The sequence below is a fragment of the Agelaius phoeniceus genome, chromosome 18, assembly GCF_051311805.1.
Source record: "Agelaius phoeniceus isolate bAgePho1 chromosome 18, bAgePho1.hap1, whole genome shotgun sequence".
In the NCBI taxonomy this organism is placed as follows: domain Eukaryota; kingdom Metazoa; phylum Chordata; class Aves; order Passeriformes; family Icteridae; genus Agelaius; species Agelaius phoeniceus.
Window position 1 is genome coordinate 3,002,207 of NC_135282.1, and position 12,887 is coordinate 3,015,093.

General features: G+C 48.0%; 2 protein-coding genes and 1 long non-coding RNA gene across 6 annotated transcripts in view; 2 read left to right on the forward strand and 1 right to left on the reverse strand.

Annotated features, from left to right (window-relative positions):
• Positions 1-702, reverse strand: part of KDM2B (lysine demethylase 2B) — a 103,726-nt gene extending 103,024 nt beyond the window's left edge. For both annotated transcript variants that reach the window (XM_054645618.2, XM_077187821.1), the window contains exon 1: positions 542-702. In XM_054645618.2, coding sequence (XP_054501593.1) covers positions 542-592 — 51 coding nt within the window. In that variant the 5' untranslated portion in view covers positions 593-702. The remainder of the gene's footprint in view (positions 1-541) is intronic.
• Positions 1-12,887, forward strand: part of LOC129128442 (calcium release-activated calcium channel protein 1) — an 18,313-nt gene continuing 5,426 nt past the window's right edge. Inside the window, exons 1-2 of one of the 3 annotated variants that reach the window (XR_013184656.1) lie at positions 63-198; positions 3,855-6,554. Coding sequence is in view for 2 of the 3 variants with exons in the window: in XM_077187834.1 (XP_077043949.1) it covers positions 1-198 (198 nt within the window). In the remaining variant the exon portion in view is untranslated. Of the gene's footprint in view, positions 199-3,854; positions 6,555-7,198; positions 7,466-12,887 lie in introns of those variants that run through there. The other 2 variants (XM_077187834.1, XM_054645759.2) reach the window with 2 other exon arrangements.
• LOC129128443 (uncharacterized) lies at positions 3,950-6,554 on the forward strand. The gene is made up of 2 exons (XR_008535284.2): positions 3,950-4,087; positions 4,811-6,554. It is a non-coding gene; the product is annotated as an uncharacterized LOC129128443 (long non-coding RNA).

The window sequence follows — 12,887 nt, forward strand, 5'->3', positions numbered from 1 at the left end:
ATGCGCAGCCCCCGCGCGCTCCCCCCGCCGCCCCGCACGCTCGACAACGCCGAAAGCGCGGGGGTCCGCGCCCGAGGGCCAGCACCGAGCCCAATGCGGGGGGATGTAGGCCAGGCCCGGCCGAGGCCGGTGACGCTGCCCCGGGGAAGCTGCGGCGGGCGCGGAGACGGGGCTGGAGGCGGCGGGGACCGGCACAAGGTAGGTCCCCGGAGGAGCGGGGGGAGCCCGGTGCACCGGTTGCCGCCGGCGGCTCTGCCCCTCTCCCGGCAGCTCTCGCCCTGCGAACCCGCCCCGCAGCCCCGCGGACACGCGCGGTGGATCAGCGCAAACCCGCACGCACCGGAAAAAATAATGATCCATGATCGTCCCACCCTGCCCGTCCCTCGGTTCCATTCCGCCCCTTCCCCGCTGCCTCAGCCGCGCTCTTGCAAACTAAGTCGCTCCGCTGCCTACGTCCCACATGCATTTCTCCCTTTGCAAACAATTAAGCAAAATCAATTAAAAGGCACGAATAGGAAAGAGACCGAAGCCAGCTACACACCAATCTTCTTCCAGAGTCTTTCTTTGCCTCCATTTTTTTTGAGAGTTTCATCACTTATTTGTCAACAGTTCCTGTCCTGCATATTTGGCCCAAATGGGGAGGAGGCAAAACAAAAGCCATCCAGGGCTCGCTAAAGTTTTGCAATTTTGCACCAGGACTTTTTTTTTGGGGGGGGGGGGGGGGGAGAAAGGGGGAGGGAAGGGGAGGGGGGCGGCGGCGATGCCTTTTGCAAAGTCCTAAGGAACCATGTTCAGGCGCTGCGTGCGGAGCGGGGCGCAGGCGTCGCAGTGCCCGGAACGTAAACAGCGGCGGGGCCGGGGGGATGGCGGGGGGGCGGACCGGGGACACGGCGCGGTACCGGCTGGGCTGGCCGGGGCGGGCGGGGTTGATGTCCGGGGGCACGGCACAGGACCGGGGCTGGGCTGGCCAGGACGGGGGGAACGCCCGGGGTACCGAGGCGGTACCGGCGCTGGGCTGGCCGGGATGGGGGCTGGGTCGGATACCGGGGCGGTACCGGCGCTGTGCTGGTCGGGATGGGGGGCTCGCCGGGGTACCGGGGCAGCACCGGCGCTGGGCTGGCCGGGATGGGAGGCTGGGTGGGATACCGGAGCGGTACCGGCGCTCTGCCGGCCGGGTACCGGGGCGGTACCGGCGCTGTGCTGGCCGCCGGCCCCGCCGTGCGGTGTTCGGTCACGAGTGTGCGGCACGCAGGCGCTGAGCGGCGGCGGGGGGACGGGGACGGGGCCCCACAAAGGCGCGGACGGTCCCTGGGTTGGTACCGGAGCCCCGAGATGTGCCCGAAGAGTTGAGTGGTTCTGCTTAACCCGGGGTAATTTGAGCTCCGCGAGTATGCCCGACCCCAACGGCGTAAAGCCGGGGTGAGCAGTGGCGAATTAATGCAGCAAACACTTGAAAATAATCTTATAATCCACGGACTTGGGGTTAATTGTAGCGGTGGCTTCGCTCCGTGCCTGTGGCACACGTGCGGTGCAGCTCGGCGCGGAACGCGCACCCCGGCTGGTGCCGGCACCGCTCCCGGCACTGCACCCACGTGCCCTGTGAAAACCGGCCATAAAATCCAGAATGTGTTGTAAATAGTGCTGAACTGGTGTCAAATAAACCGAAATTGCTTTTGCGATATGCATGTACAACAGGTAGTTAGAAATCGCATGAAAAAGAAGAAAAAAATGCTACAAAGTAGCTGCTGATACAAAAAATCTGCAGGATGGAGATCCTGCAGTTCCTAAAACTATCGGCGGGTCTCATTTCCACAACACCCCCTAACATCTACTCTAAATTGATGCTGAGCAAGTATTGGGACCATCTGATTGCAATAGCAGGGTCAGAGTGCAGGTTTTGAACAGCCCCCAGGTTCCACAGCGTGGCTCCTCTCTGAAGTGACATCCTTTACTTCCCCTCCACATCCCCCAAGAAAGGGAACATCAAAGGGTACCCAAAGCAGGCTCGGGGCTGATGGCTTTGGCAGTGCTCCTCTGGTTTGCTTTTTGCAATCAGTTAAGCATCCTAGGTATTATATGAAATATATTAAGTGTTAATGCAAAATTTAAAACACATTAAAATTCAACTTTGCAGGCCTTGCCGTTGATCTCTTTGGAACAATCCCTATTTTAATGATCCATGGATAAAGGCAGGAGAGGATGGAGTTCTAACAGGATTTAGGGCAGCGAGCTTCTCCTTCTGATTCTGCCAAGAACTGTTTGCAGAATCTTGAAAAATCATGTAATCTTTCTCTAACATCTCCCTGTTTGCAGATGATTGAACTTGATTATGGTATGGAAGTGTTTTATAGGCTATATATTGAAGTGTGGATTCCAGATGTCTGTTGGAGCAAGTGCATTATTAATCCATAATCCTGAGGAGATATATACATATCTCGACCTTTCAGCCAAGATTACTCAATCTTAAAATTAAATACATGTGTACATCTGTAGGATTGAGGTCAGAATACAAGATAAATGGATGTTAGTAGAGAATCATCAGACAAAAAACACATCATCCATCCATGCTGCAAAAGTCTACCAAAAGAGACAGAACAGAGACATAAAAGAAAATCAACTCATTTTTCTAAATTATTTTTTTTGGACATGGACAATCTGAGACTCTTGGTGCATCAAGCAAACCCCCAAGACTGTATCCATCACATACACCTGGAAACATCAGAGAACATTATGGAAGTGTGGAAGTAAATGTTTCAGAAACAACACAGTTTCTATCTATAGATCTCCAAAAATAGAAGACACTTTTTAAAGCTTGTTTTAAGACAGAAATTGTACCTATTCAACTACAGTTCATTATACCATGGAAATAATCTGTGTGTCAATAAAAAAAACCTATCCCAAACTTAAAAGAACTGGAGGAAAAAAAGGGGAGGGGAAATGTGTAGGTTGTGGGTGATGAGAATATCCATATCCACAGCTGCATTAGACAGGATAAAACCATTTAGAAGCAATATTAAATTCCCATGCTTAGTGCTGGCTGATGAGGGTTGTGGCTGGTTTTCCCTCTGAGCAGATCATGGCACTGTTTTCCAACAGTGCCCAGAGCTGGGCCCCACCAGGCAGTGCCTGGATGGGACATCCCAGGGCTGACCCAGGACTGGCCTTCTTCACAGTCAAAAATATGGGAAAACACATCAAAATGCTGTGCTTTTTTGACACTGTGATATAGTGTCAAAACCACAGCATCAACTGTGGAAAGGGAGTGGTGGTCATTGGGAAAGTGGCTGGGCTGAACTCTGAAAAAAAACACTAAAACTTTTTTTTGCTGGATGTTAATGTAGCTTAAATTATTTAAGATCTAATCACGCCAAGGCGCTGGATCCTGACCTCGTTAGCTCGGAACTGGGAGCTGTCATTTAATTAATGTTGTACTGCAGGGCTCATGCTGAAAGCAGAGCTGAAGTTCTCTGCTGGGGAAGGCTCTATGAAGACATGGGATCATTTCACCCCACTGAGCTTTAAAACAGTTCCCATTGCACAGAATGGACTGGACTAATCTTAAAGCATTTTTTCAAATACTGTTTATCCTGTAAGATCTACCATTCTATACTTTCTTTGCCTTGGGTTAGGATGGAAGATGAGATATTGAAGTATTTCTCTATTTTATGAAGGAAGCTGAAATACAATTTTTCTAGACATGGTAGATCAAAATCTTCACCCTGCAAAATTCCATCAACTAAATGTTAAACTCTGCTGTAGATGAGATTTGCAAAGATGTTTCCCTTAACCTCCTTGGGACTGCTGGCAAACTTGTATTTGCCTTTGCAAGTTGAAATGTGTTGTTTTTAATGCAGATCTACCATGACTTCCACTTTGTGGTGCCTCGATTCGTCTGGTGCAGTAACAGGAACAAATGGAAGTGCTGATTTGCATGAGGAGCTGGAGATCCGTTCTAGCAAAGCTGCTCTGCCGAGGGCAGCACCTCGGTGTGCCCAGCACCGGATCACATTAATCACAGGGTGCTCAGCCAACCTATTCAGCCTCCTACAGAAATACAGAAGTACATTTTTAGCAGAAAAAAAGAACTGTGAGTATCCTTGTGACAGTGTACAGATTTCTCAGGGCTTTCTGGAAAGAAACTTGGACTTCTGCCACCTGCTCCGATTGTGTTCATGCATAAATGATCCAGAGAACGGGTTGACATTACCTCTAATTAGGGGTAATAACAGCCTGCTGCTGAAAGGGCCCGTTCCCTTTCTCTTGCATGTACATCCCTGACTTTTCCTGCTTTAGGTCTGGTGGTGCTGCAGCCACAGGGACAGTCAGTTCAGTGACCCAATCCGGCAGAAAACTCAGCCATTAAGAAAAAAAAAAAAAATTATTTCATGAGGTCAATCCAGTGAAGTTCTGCAGCCATTTGATCGGAGCGATGCACAGGCTGGAGAGGCTGAGATGAAGGGAGAGGGCAGGCTACACCCTTTTGGTGGCCTTCTGCAATTGCACGGGTCACAGGTGACAGCAAACCCCGGCCCTGAGCCCCAGCGTGACTTCAGAAGAACTCCCCGAAGCATTTCTAAGAGTTAATTAAGCATGGCTGACTCTTTTAGTTTCAGCTCACTCCAGAGTGGCAGTGTAGAGGTTTGTCATAATGAGTGATAGAGTTGGAAATAATTTATCCTGTTTAGTTTGTACCTCAGATGGAGCTGTAAAATGGACAGAAAGGGGAAAGGGTGCACTGCTGTGGTCCTCATGTTGATCCTTGATGTATTTTTTCTGTTTAACAAACTGATTTTTCTTTTCTTTCTTACAGGAACAGAATGTTTATTTCAAAGCTACAACACTGAGGCTTGAAATCTCAAAATGACACATGGGTCTGGTTTGGAAAAGGGCATGAGATGAAATGCCTTTGCTGATTCTCCAGGTCCTTTTTCATACTGTTTCTCTGAATGAAATACAAACTCAGCAGAACCTCAGCGTTTAATGCTGTTGTATCTTTCAAAGCCCTTTCCAATAAACAGGAATAAGAGTGATGGACAGGAAAATAGAGGAACAGTGAGCTCAAAGAGTCTATTTGAATGCAATTATTTAGAAAGACACTTGAAGTCCTTGTCAGATGTATGTCTCTTGCAGGTGGTTCTTGTTTTTAGAGAAATCTGATTTTAGGGAACAGGTCAAGACCTAGTGCAGTAGTACTCCCTCATGATGTGACAGTTCAACCATAATTTTGCACAGAAACAAGAAGAAATAGTGAACAATCCACATTGGTGATGTACATGTACATAAACATTGGTCGTAGCTTATGAGCAGCAATGCAAAATATTTTTAAGTGTATAATTCCACAGGATAGAGACTTAAATGTTTTTCTGAGATGTGGAGGAAGTTCTAGTTACTGTTTTTGAGGGTTATCATATCTCCCAAGAAAAAAGTGACAAAAAAGTGATAAATCACAATTGGTTTGCTCTTAGCCTCAGGCACCAGTGGGAGGCCTATTGATTGTGGGGTCTTCTGTTCTGTTGTTTTTGGTTTTTTTTTTTTTTTTTGGGGGGGATTAATAATTAAAGCACACCAAAGAAAGAGTAGAGTTTAATGATCACAGACTCATTTAAGTTGGAAAAAACCTTTAGGATCATCAAGTCTAACCACTAACCTAACACTGCCAAATTTTAGCTTATGCTTGACTTCCACTCAAATGGATCCTACACATCAGTACTGTCACCCAAAAAAGAGAAAGATTGTGGCCAAAATTCTGTGGGATCTGTGACAGAACAGCAGAGGCTTTTATGGAAAGACTAAGTCAAACTCATTCTTCCACTGAGGTGTTTTAATGCCCCCGCAGATAAAAATCTCACCCGAAGTTGTTTATAACAAGAGGACTGTGTTTATTTCCTGAGAAAGGAACAAGATCAAATCTATGTGGTACAGGCAATGCCTCTGAAGACTTCAAATCCTTACGATTATTTTTCTTGCATGTTTTCACTACATCTTTTTAAAAAGAATGCCTTGTACATGAAAAGCATCCAGTGACCTTGTTGGTATCCAACGTCGTTCCCTTTGTTGTGCTTAAGGAAGTGATGGATCTTGCAAATCAGAAAGGTGTGAAGAACAAAGCAAAAATGTTAAAGACAATCAGCCGTGATTTTCCTCCTTGTAAATAAGGTAGAAAATGTCAAAACAATACAAACTAAGGATGCTTTTGATTGCTAATGGAACGAGCGTGGATTCATCTCCTAGGTGACCATCCATGTGCCTGTTAATAGTAAAAGTATCCTTGTCGACTATTATTTATTTTGTTAAAATCCTATTTTTCTTAACTACAAATTGATAGCAACAGGTTTGTTTCTTACACATGCCTTAAGTCTCCTGATGCACAAATTTGATGTGGCACAAGCAGTGTATTACCTCACCTTTTCAGAAATCACCTCCAGAACTCTGCCAAGTATTCATGAGGGAGTTCTGCTCTACGCCTCAATTTTCCCTCTGTAAAACACAGAAAAAATGAATTATGGTTTACAGGGTGTATGTGAACCTGGTAATAAATAAATCTTTCAACACTGGCACGTGTAGATGTTGAAATATTCTGCTTAATCAACCTTATCAAGTGCTTGCTGATAAAGGCGGGTTTATCAGGGGCTCTGGGCCTACGAAAACCAGAACTACGTGACAAAGGGTGAGCTAGCTGAGTCAGTTTTAATTAGAAGAGAGGGTGGATGTTCTAACCGGTCTGGATCCACATGTTCTGTCCGGTCTGAACAGGTGTAGGTTGGATGTTTAAGCATTTTAGGACGGGCGACTACAGAAGGAAGAGGCTGAGGCATAGCTTTGTGTTTTGTTCTGAGGGACGTTCTGAGGGATCCTGCCCGCCCTGGAGGGCTCGTGCACTGGGCTGAGGGGCACAAACCCACCGGCAACTGCAGATTCCCGTCAGCGGCACTCGGGCTGAGCGCTCACCCCGGGAACGAGGCGGGGGCTCGGGGAGGGGCTCGGCCCCACAACCCCCCCGGCCCTCAGCGCCCTCAGGGCCCGCGGCTCTCCCGCCGTGGCGCCTCCTGGCGGCGGGCGGCGCACGGGGGCACAGCGCCCGCCCGGCCTCAGGCTCGGGGCTGCCGGGAAGCGGCAGCGCGCGGCGGGGCGGGGCCGGGCGGCGCTGACCAATGGGAGGCGGCGGGGCGGGGCCGGGGCGGGGCGCGCAGGCTCGCGGGGCGCGCGGCGGGCGCGGCCCCGGGGCGGCAGAGCCGCGCTGCCGCCATGGGGTGTTAGCGCGGCCGGGCCCGCTCCGCCGGAAAGAGCCGCCACCGCCCGCCGGCCCCGCTCCGCCTCGCCTCGCTCCGCTCCGCTCCTCCGCCCCGAGCCCATGAGCCTGAACGAGCACTCGATGCAGGCGCTGTCCTGGCGGAAGCTCTACCTGAGCCGAGCCAAGCTGAAAGCCTCCAGCCGCACCTCCGCGCTGCTCTCCGGCTTCGCCATGGTGAGCGCCCGGCCTGGCGCGGCGGGCGGGGGGTGGCACGGGCCGGGAGCGCTGCCGCCGCTTCTGCTTCTCCCGCCGGCGCCTGCTGTGGTGAGCACGGGGGGCCCGGGCCCGGCGTGCGGCACCTGGGGCGGCGGGGAGCGAGGCGGGCGCTGCTGCCGCCGCCCCGGAGCGCCCGGCCCGCCCCGGGCAGCGCTCCCGGCAGCTCGCTTCGGTAGCTCGTTTGTTTTGGAGCGCGTCCTGGCACGAGCTCAGAGCCGCCTCTTGGCTTTTATCTCCGCCAGATAATGCAAGATCTGTTTGATTGTCACGTATTTTGCCCGTGGAGGATGCTCGGGAGCGCAGAAGCCGCGGTGCGTGCCGCGTGTGCCGCGGGCAGCCCCGCTGGGTGCGCGGTCACCGCGCCGTGCTCCGCTGCCGGGAGCCGAGGGCCGCGCACGGAGCCCCGCACGCTGCCCGGGTTGCGGGGCTTCCATCCCGCTCCTCTCTCAGCCCACACGCCTGGCAGCGAGGGCAGGGGCAGCTGTTGCGCTGCAGCTGCTTTTAAATAAACCAAGAAACAGCAGCCGAATTAAAGTTTGTGGTGCCGCTCAGGCCCATCCATCATCAGTGCTTTGCAGTTGCTAGTTTTCTAGTTTTTATTTTAGGAAAACTTGAACTTTACTTGGTTTGGAATTTTGTGCGTGGTTTAGAAACGCTTTTTTATTGGTATGTGTTTTCTTTCGAGTTTGATGTGAAGCGCAGTCTAGTTACCCGAATTATGTCATCTGCGAAAGTTCCGAATAATTTGAAATACAGTTAACTCACAGACTTCCTCATCTGCCCAGACATCTGACATGCAGAACTGCAAACTCCCCTCAGCCCCTTTATGCAGCTGTTAAAAATGCTTCACGGTTTATAAATTCGCAATTTCACTCCTCTGACTTGCTGTATTTTGATTTTTTTTTGCCCCACTTTTAACAAACTGAGTATTTTCAGCGGTTAAATCTGCTCCTTTCCAGAGCCATTGTTCCAATGATGCTGTTGGAAAACACAGCAGCCTCCTGACGGTCAAATAAATGTCACTGTCCTCCTTCAATGGCTAAAAACAGCCCAGAGCTCTCGGGGAGGTGGCGGAGCGCTGACTGACAGGCGGCTCTGGTCGTGCGTTTGAGCCGCTTCTCCTTGGGTAACGCATCCGGCTGGAGCTCACACGCCGCTTCTCATCATGGGTTTTCCTTGTTGAACTCCCCTTCTGCCTCTCAGAGCAGTTTGTGGCTGCTTGAGTCAGCCCTTTACATTGAGAGAGAACGTGGGAAAAAATTTGTTTGTTGGGGTTTGTAAATTTTCTTTCTAAGGGAGGTCGCATCTCAGTGTAAATGCTGTTGTTTTAAGGTCATACTTAACGTCTTGAATTCCTTGGTTTTTCTCTAAATATATGGCATGTGGACTCAAAATCCGTGGATGTATGAGGTGAGGCTTCTACTTGTTTTTTAATTCAGTTCTCTAGAATTCTAGGGGTTCAGTCTCCTGCTGTTGAAAACTGCTGCTTTTGAATTTGTTGCTTAGGGTATTTCTGGAAATTCATTCCAAGTAAGAAAATCTCTAATTGCCAGGAATGTTACATGTGAACGTTCATATTTAAGTTTTTCCAAAGAGAAAAATCCACTTATTTTTCTTCCTTTAACAAGTTCAGCATGGAAATCCACCCATTGTGTCTGCACTGACAGGCCTAGTCCCAGTCCTCTAGCTAAGACTTCCTAGTCTTGGTTCAGAAGAGCTGAGTTAACTTTCGAGTATTTTTAGATGTCTTTTAAAAACTTTGCTGATCTTTTAGAGTTGTTCCTCTGCCTTGAAAAGCTGGGCTGTTCTGTCACGCCTGTGCATTGTTTACTGACTGCAGTTCTTTGGCACCTGATACTCAACAAAATGCTGCTGAAATACACTCTAGGCTTGGATCAAAGCTGGCAACAGCAATGCAGGGTCATTGCTCCTCTCCTCTCCTTATCAGGCAAGGAAGAAAGAGCTTAAGTGCCACGTCCAGGACCACCCAGTGAATTGATGGGAATTGTCAGGAGAGGAAGGTGCTGGTTTCCATGCCAGCCCCATTGATCCTTGCTCTTTGATTAAAGAGTGCTTGCATCCTCTAGTAGAAGCTAAGTTTATCCCCGTTGAACTGCTCCCTTTTCATGGACTATTTTTATGTCTAGCTGCAGCCATTTTGCAGGATTGGTGATGTACCCTGGTGGAATGAAGCATGCCAAAGGCATTCCTGGGGTCACTGAGGTGGAGTATGAAGCGCTCAGCAGGTTTCAAACCCTGAAGTGTTACATTTCCTCAGAGAAGATTAAAAACCTGCTTTACAATAAGTTTTGCTTCAGAGCTTCACATCAGGATTTGCTACCCTGTGTGAGCTTCAGAAACAGTTGCAGGGGCTGGTGATGGCAACTGCTGTGAGAGCTGAGCTCGCCCCAGTAAACCTGAGCATTCCCTTCACTCAGGTTTCCATGGATGCTATCATCCAGTGCCATATGTCTGAGGGAAAATCCACGAAGTTTATAACCTCATTTAGTACACTTTTCCAGTTTATGGAGCCAGCTAGTAGTATCAATCCCCCAAATTGTTAGAGGTAGAGAAAGAAATTGTAGATTGTAGGGGATGTGTAGTGCATTAAAGAATAGAGTTGGAATTCCATACACTGGTAGGGGCATCAGATATTTCTCACTTCTGTATTATAGCCCAGATATTGTTGCATGATCTTCCCTCTCATGCTTGGCTTTATCTGGTTTTATTTTTTACAGTGAATAGGCTACAGGCAGGTTATTTTTGTCTGAACAATTATTCTGAACTGTTGGCATCATTTTGTCACCAAGGATGCATAACACAGTAGCATGACAATTGTACAATATGGGAGTCAGAAACCATAGGAAAGTTGTTAAATGCCACTAGTTATAAAACCAGAGAACTCAACATCTCCTCCTGCCACCAATTAACAGCTTTGTGGAAATAACTGAGTCAGAACTATGGATCTGAATTACACACTGTGGTTGGCTTCCCTATATGTAGGATTCAGAGGTTGATATTACCAGCCAGCTGTTTTCTTTTAAATACCTCTAGTGGTCCAAGCTGGCTGGGCTTTGTCTAGATGGGATATATATGCTTCAGATATTGAATATCATCAAAGAACTGTCAGCTCTTGCCTTTGAAATATTGCCAGTCTGGTCTCCTGAAGACAGCTTCAGTCATGTTCTGCAGAAGACTGACTGCAGGGATAAATATTTATGAGATTGATTTCCATAAGAACAGTTGGTGCTGAGGTAAGGATAGGTGTGACCTGGGGCCACTGGTGTCAGCTGTACACAGGTGTCTTTGTCTAGTAAAGGTCACTTGGCTGTTCTAAATACTAAAACAGTCTCTATAGAAGTTAATAAGTGGTACTTAGCTGGTTGCTGGTAGAATAGCATGAAACAGTGGCATTTTGTAACCTGCAGGGAAGAGTTACAGGCCCATTTTTGTGGCTTCTGCTTCCACTTAGCCTTCTGTACCACTCCTGAACTTACAGGTTACAGCTGTGCTGGAGAATCTTCCCCAGGCAAAAAGTTTCTTCTGTTCCAGTCACAAAAGGAAAGTTTTGTGCCTCCTTTAACATCCCTGTCTCAGTTATAGATGAGCAAGACAGGCAGTGTGGAGTGTTTGGGCTCCTGCTGCTCTGCCTTGGAGCAGCTGTGGGTGGCTGCTGTAGTTTGGAGGATGTAAAGAGGATACTGAGCCTCTGGATAATCTGAACTTGTATTTACTGAATGGATTTGCTGTAAGTTACACTGTGTAGAAGAATTACCTCCTCAAGATGCATCTGCTCCAATCACACAGGTATTGCCTTTTCATGTTTGCTAGCAAAATAACATGAGATCCTGTATTTGTATTCCAGTGTCAGCAGCAGCAAATATTAATGTGTTTTGCCATTCTGCAGCAAGCAATCTGCAGAGTCTAAATCCTGGACTAATGGATGAATGATGCTTAGTTTTCCTTCTGTATAAAACCAGTAAATAAGATCATTATTTTGACTTATCTGCTTTTAATTTCCGGTGAGTTCTTCTGGCTCATACAGAGCCTCTGTATGAGTTGTTTATAACTCTTTATGAATGGTGCAGACAGTCTGTGAGAGCCTGGCTCTGTGCCTCTGTCTCTGGAGTGAATTGTACTGTCAGGAAAGCAGGGAGCCAGCCAGAGGAGCTGATTCCCAGTGATGCTCTGACACTCAGCTCATTATTGAGTTTCCTCCGGGGTCCCACCCATAGACAAGCAATGATGGATGGGCCCTCAAAAATGCAGTTGTGATGTTTGATCAACACAGCTTTCTTTTTAGCCATTCCTGACATGCTAAACTGTACAAGACGCAGTTCAGGGTTATATTCCCACCAACCTGAGCTCAGAGGCATCTTTGTGGGGAAGGGGAGAGAGGAAGTAAATAATAAATAATAGCTCATAGATAATACAGATTTACTTCAGATAAGGCATTTTGCTTCCTTTTCTCTACAGCACTGTCTACTGATCTGAAAAAGATGTAAGCCTGTGATTTTCATTTAAGAGCAGGGGCTTTAAGCCCCTCTGGTCTAATAAGATATGGGAGCCTTATGAATAAGTAAGTGAAATGAATTTGGTCAGTATACTGAACTTAAAAACAAGTGAAGTGCAGATTTTTCTAGAGGGCAAGTTGTTAAATTTCCTGCAATATGGCTGTAATCAGGCTGCTGTGACTCTGAAATCCAGGACTGTTAAAGGCTTAACACAGTTATGTGTCAAAATTCAATTATCTTCTAAAAACATCTGAATGCCCACCATTTTTAGCCTTATGAGAGCTTCAGTCTTGTCATGAGTCATTTAGTTTTGTCAAGAAGCTGTACTTCAGATGTACAGCTTTGTCAAGAGCCGTAGTAAATCTGTCAGTCATATCTGTAGGATGATCTGAAGTTAAAGTTAGCTCTTCTTTGAACCAGGGATTAGCCCAGATGACCTCTTGAGGTGTCTTCCAGCCCACGTTACACTGGGATCACGCAGCAAGGCAGGGCACTTGCAGCACAGCAGCTGCACGGTCAAATCCTGCAGCAAGTGTTCAGAGAAGCTTTGAAAGTGGTGAAGGATCAGGTGCTAAAAGTGTTGTATTGGAAAGTCTGCAGCCACTGACGCCAGCTCCTGCCCTGAGCAGCTCTTCTGAACAAGCAGAGCAGGAACATATCCTGCCTGCAACGTTGGCATGTACCTGTGACTTCAGGCTTTGTATGAATTTGGATCATATCAGGTGACCTCATCAGGGCCCTGTTCCTGCAGGTATTACTTTACAAGAGCAGTTGTGATCTGTTTATTTTGAAATTGCAGCATGAGCAAAGGAGGGAAGAACTTCTGATACTTTGTGTCTCTGTTAGAAAACAGGCACAGGCCCTCA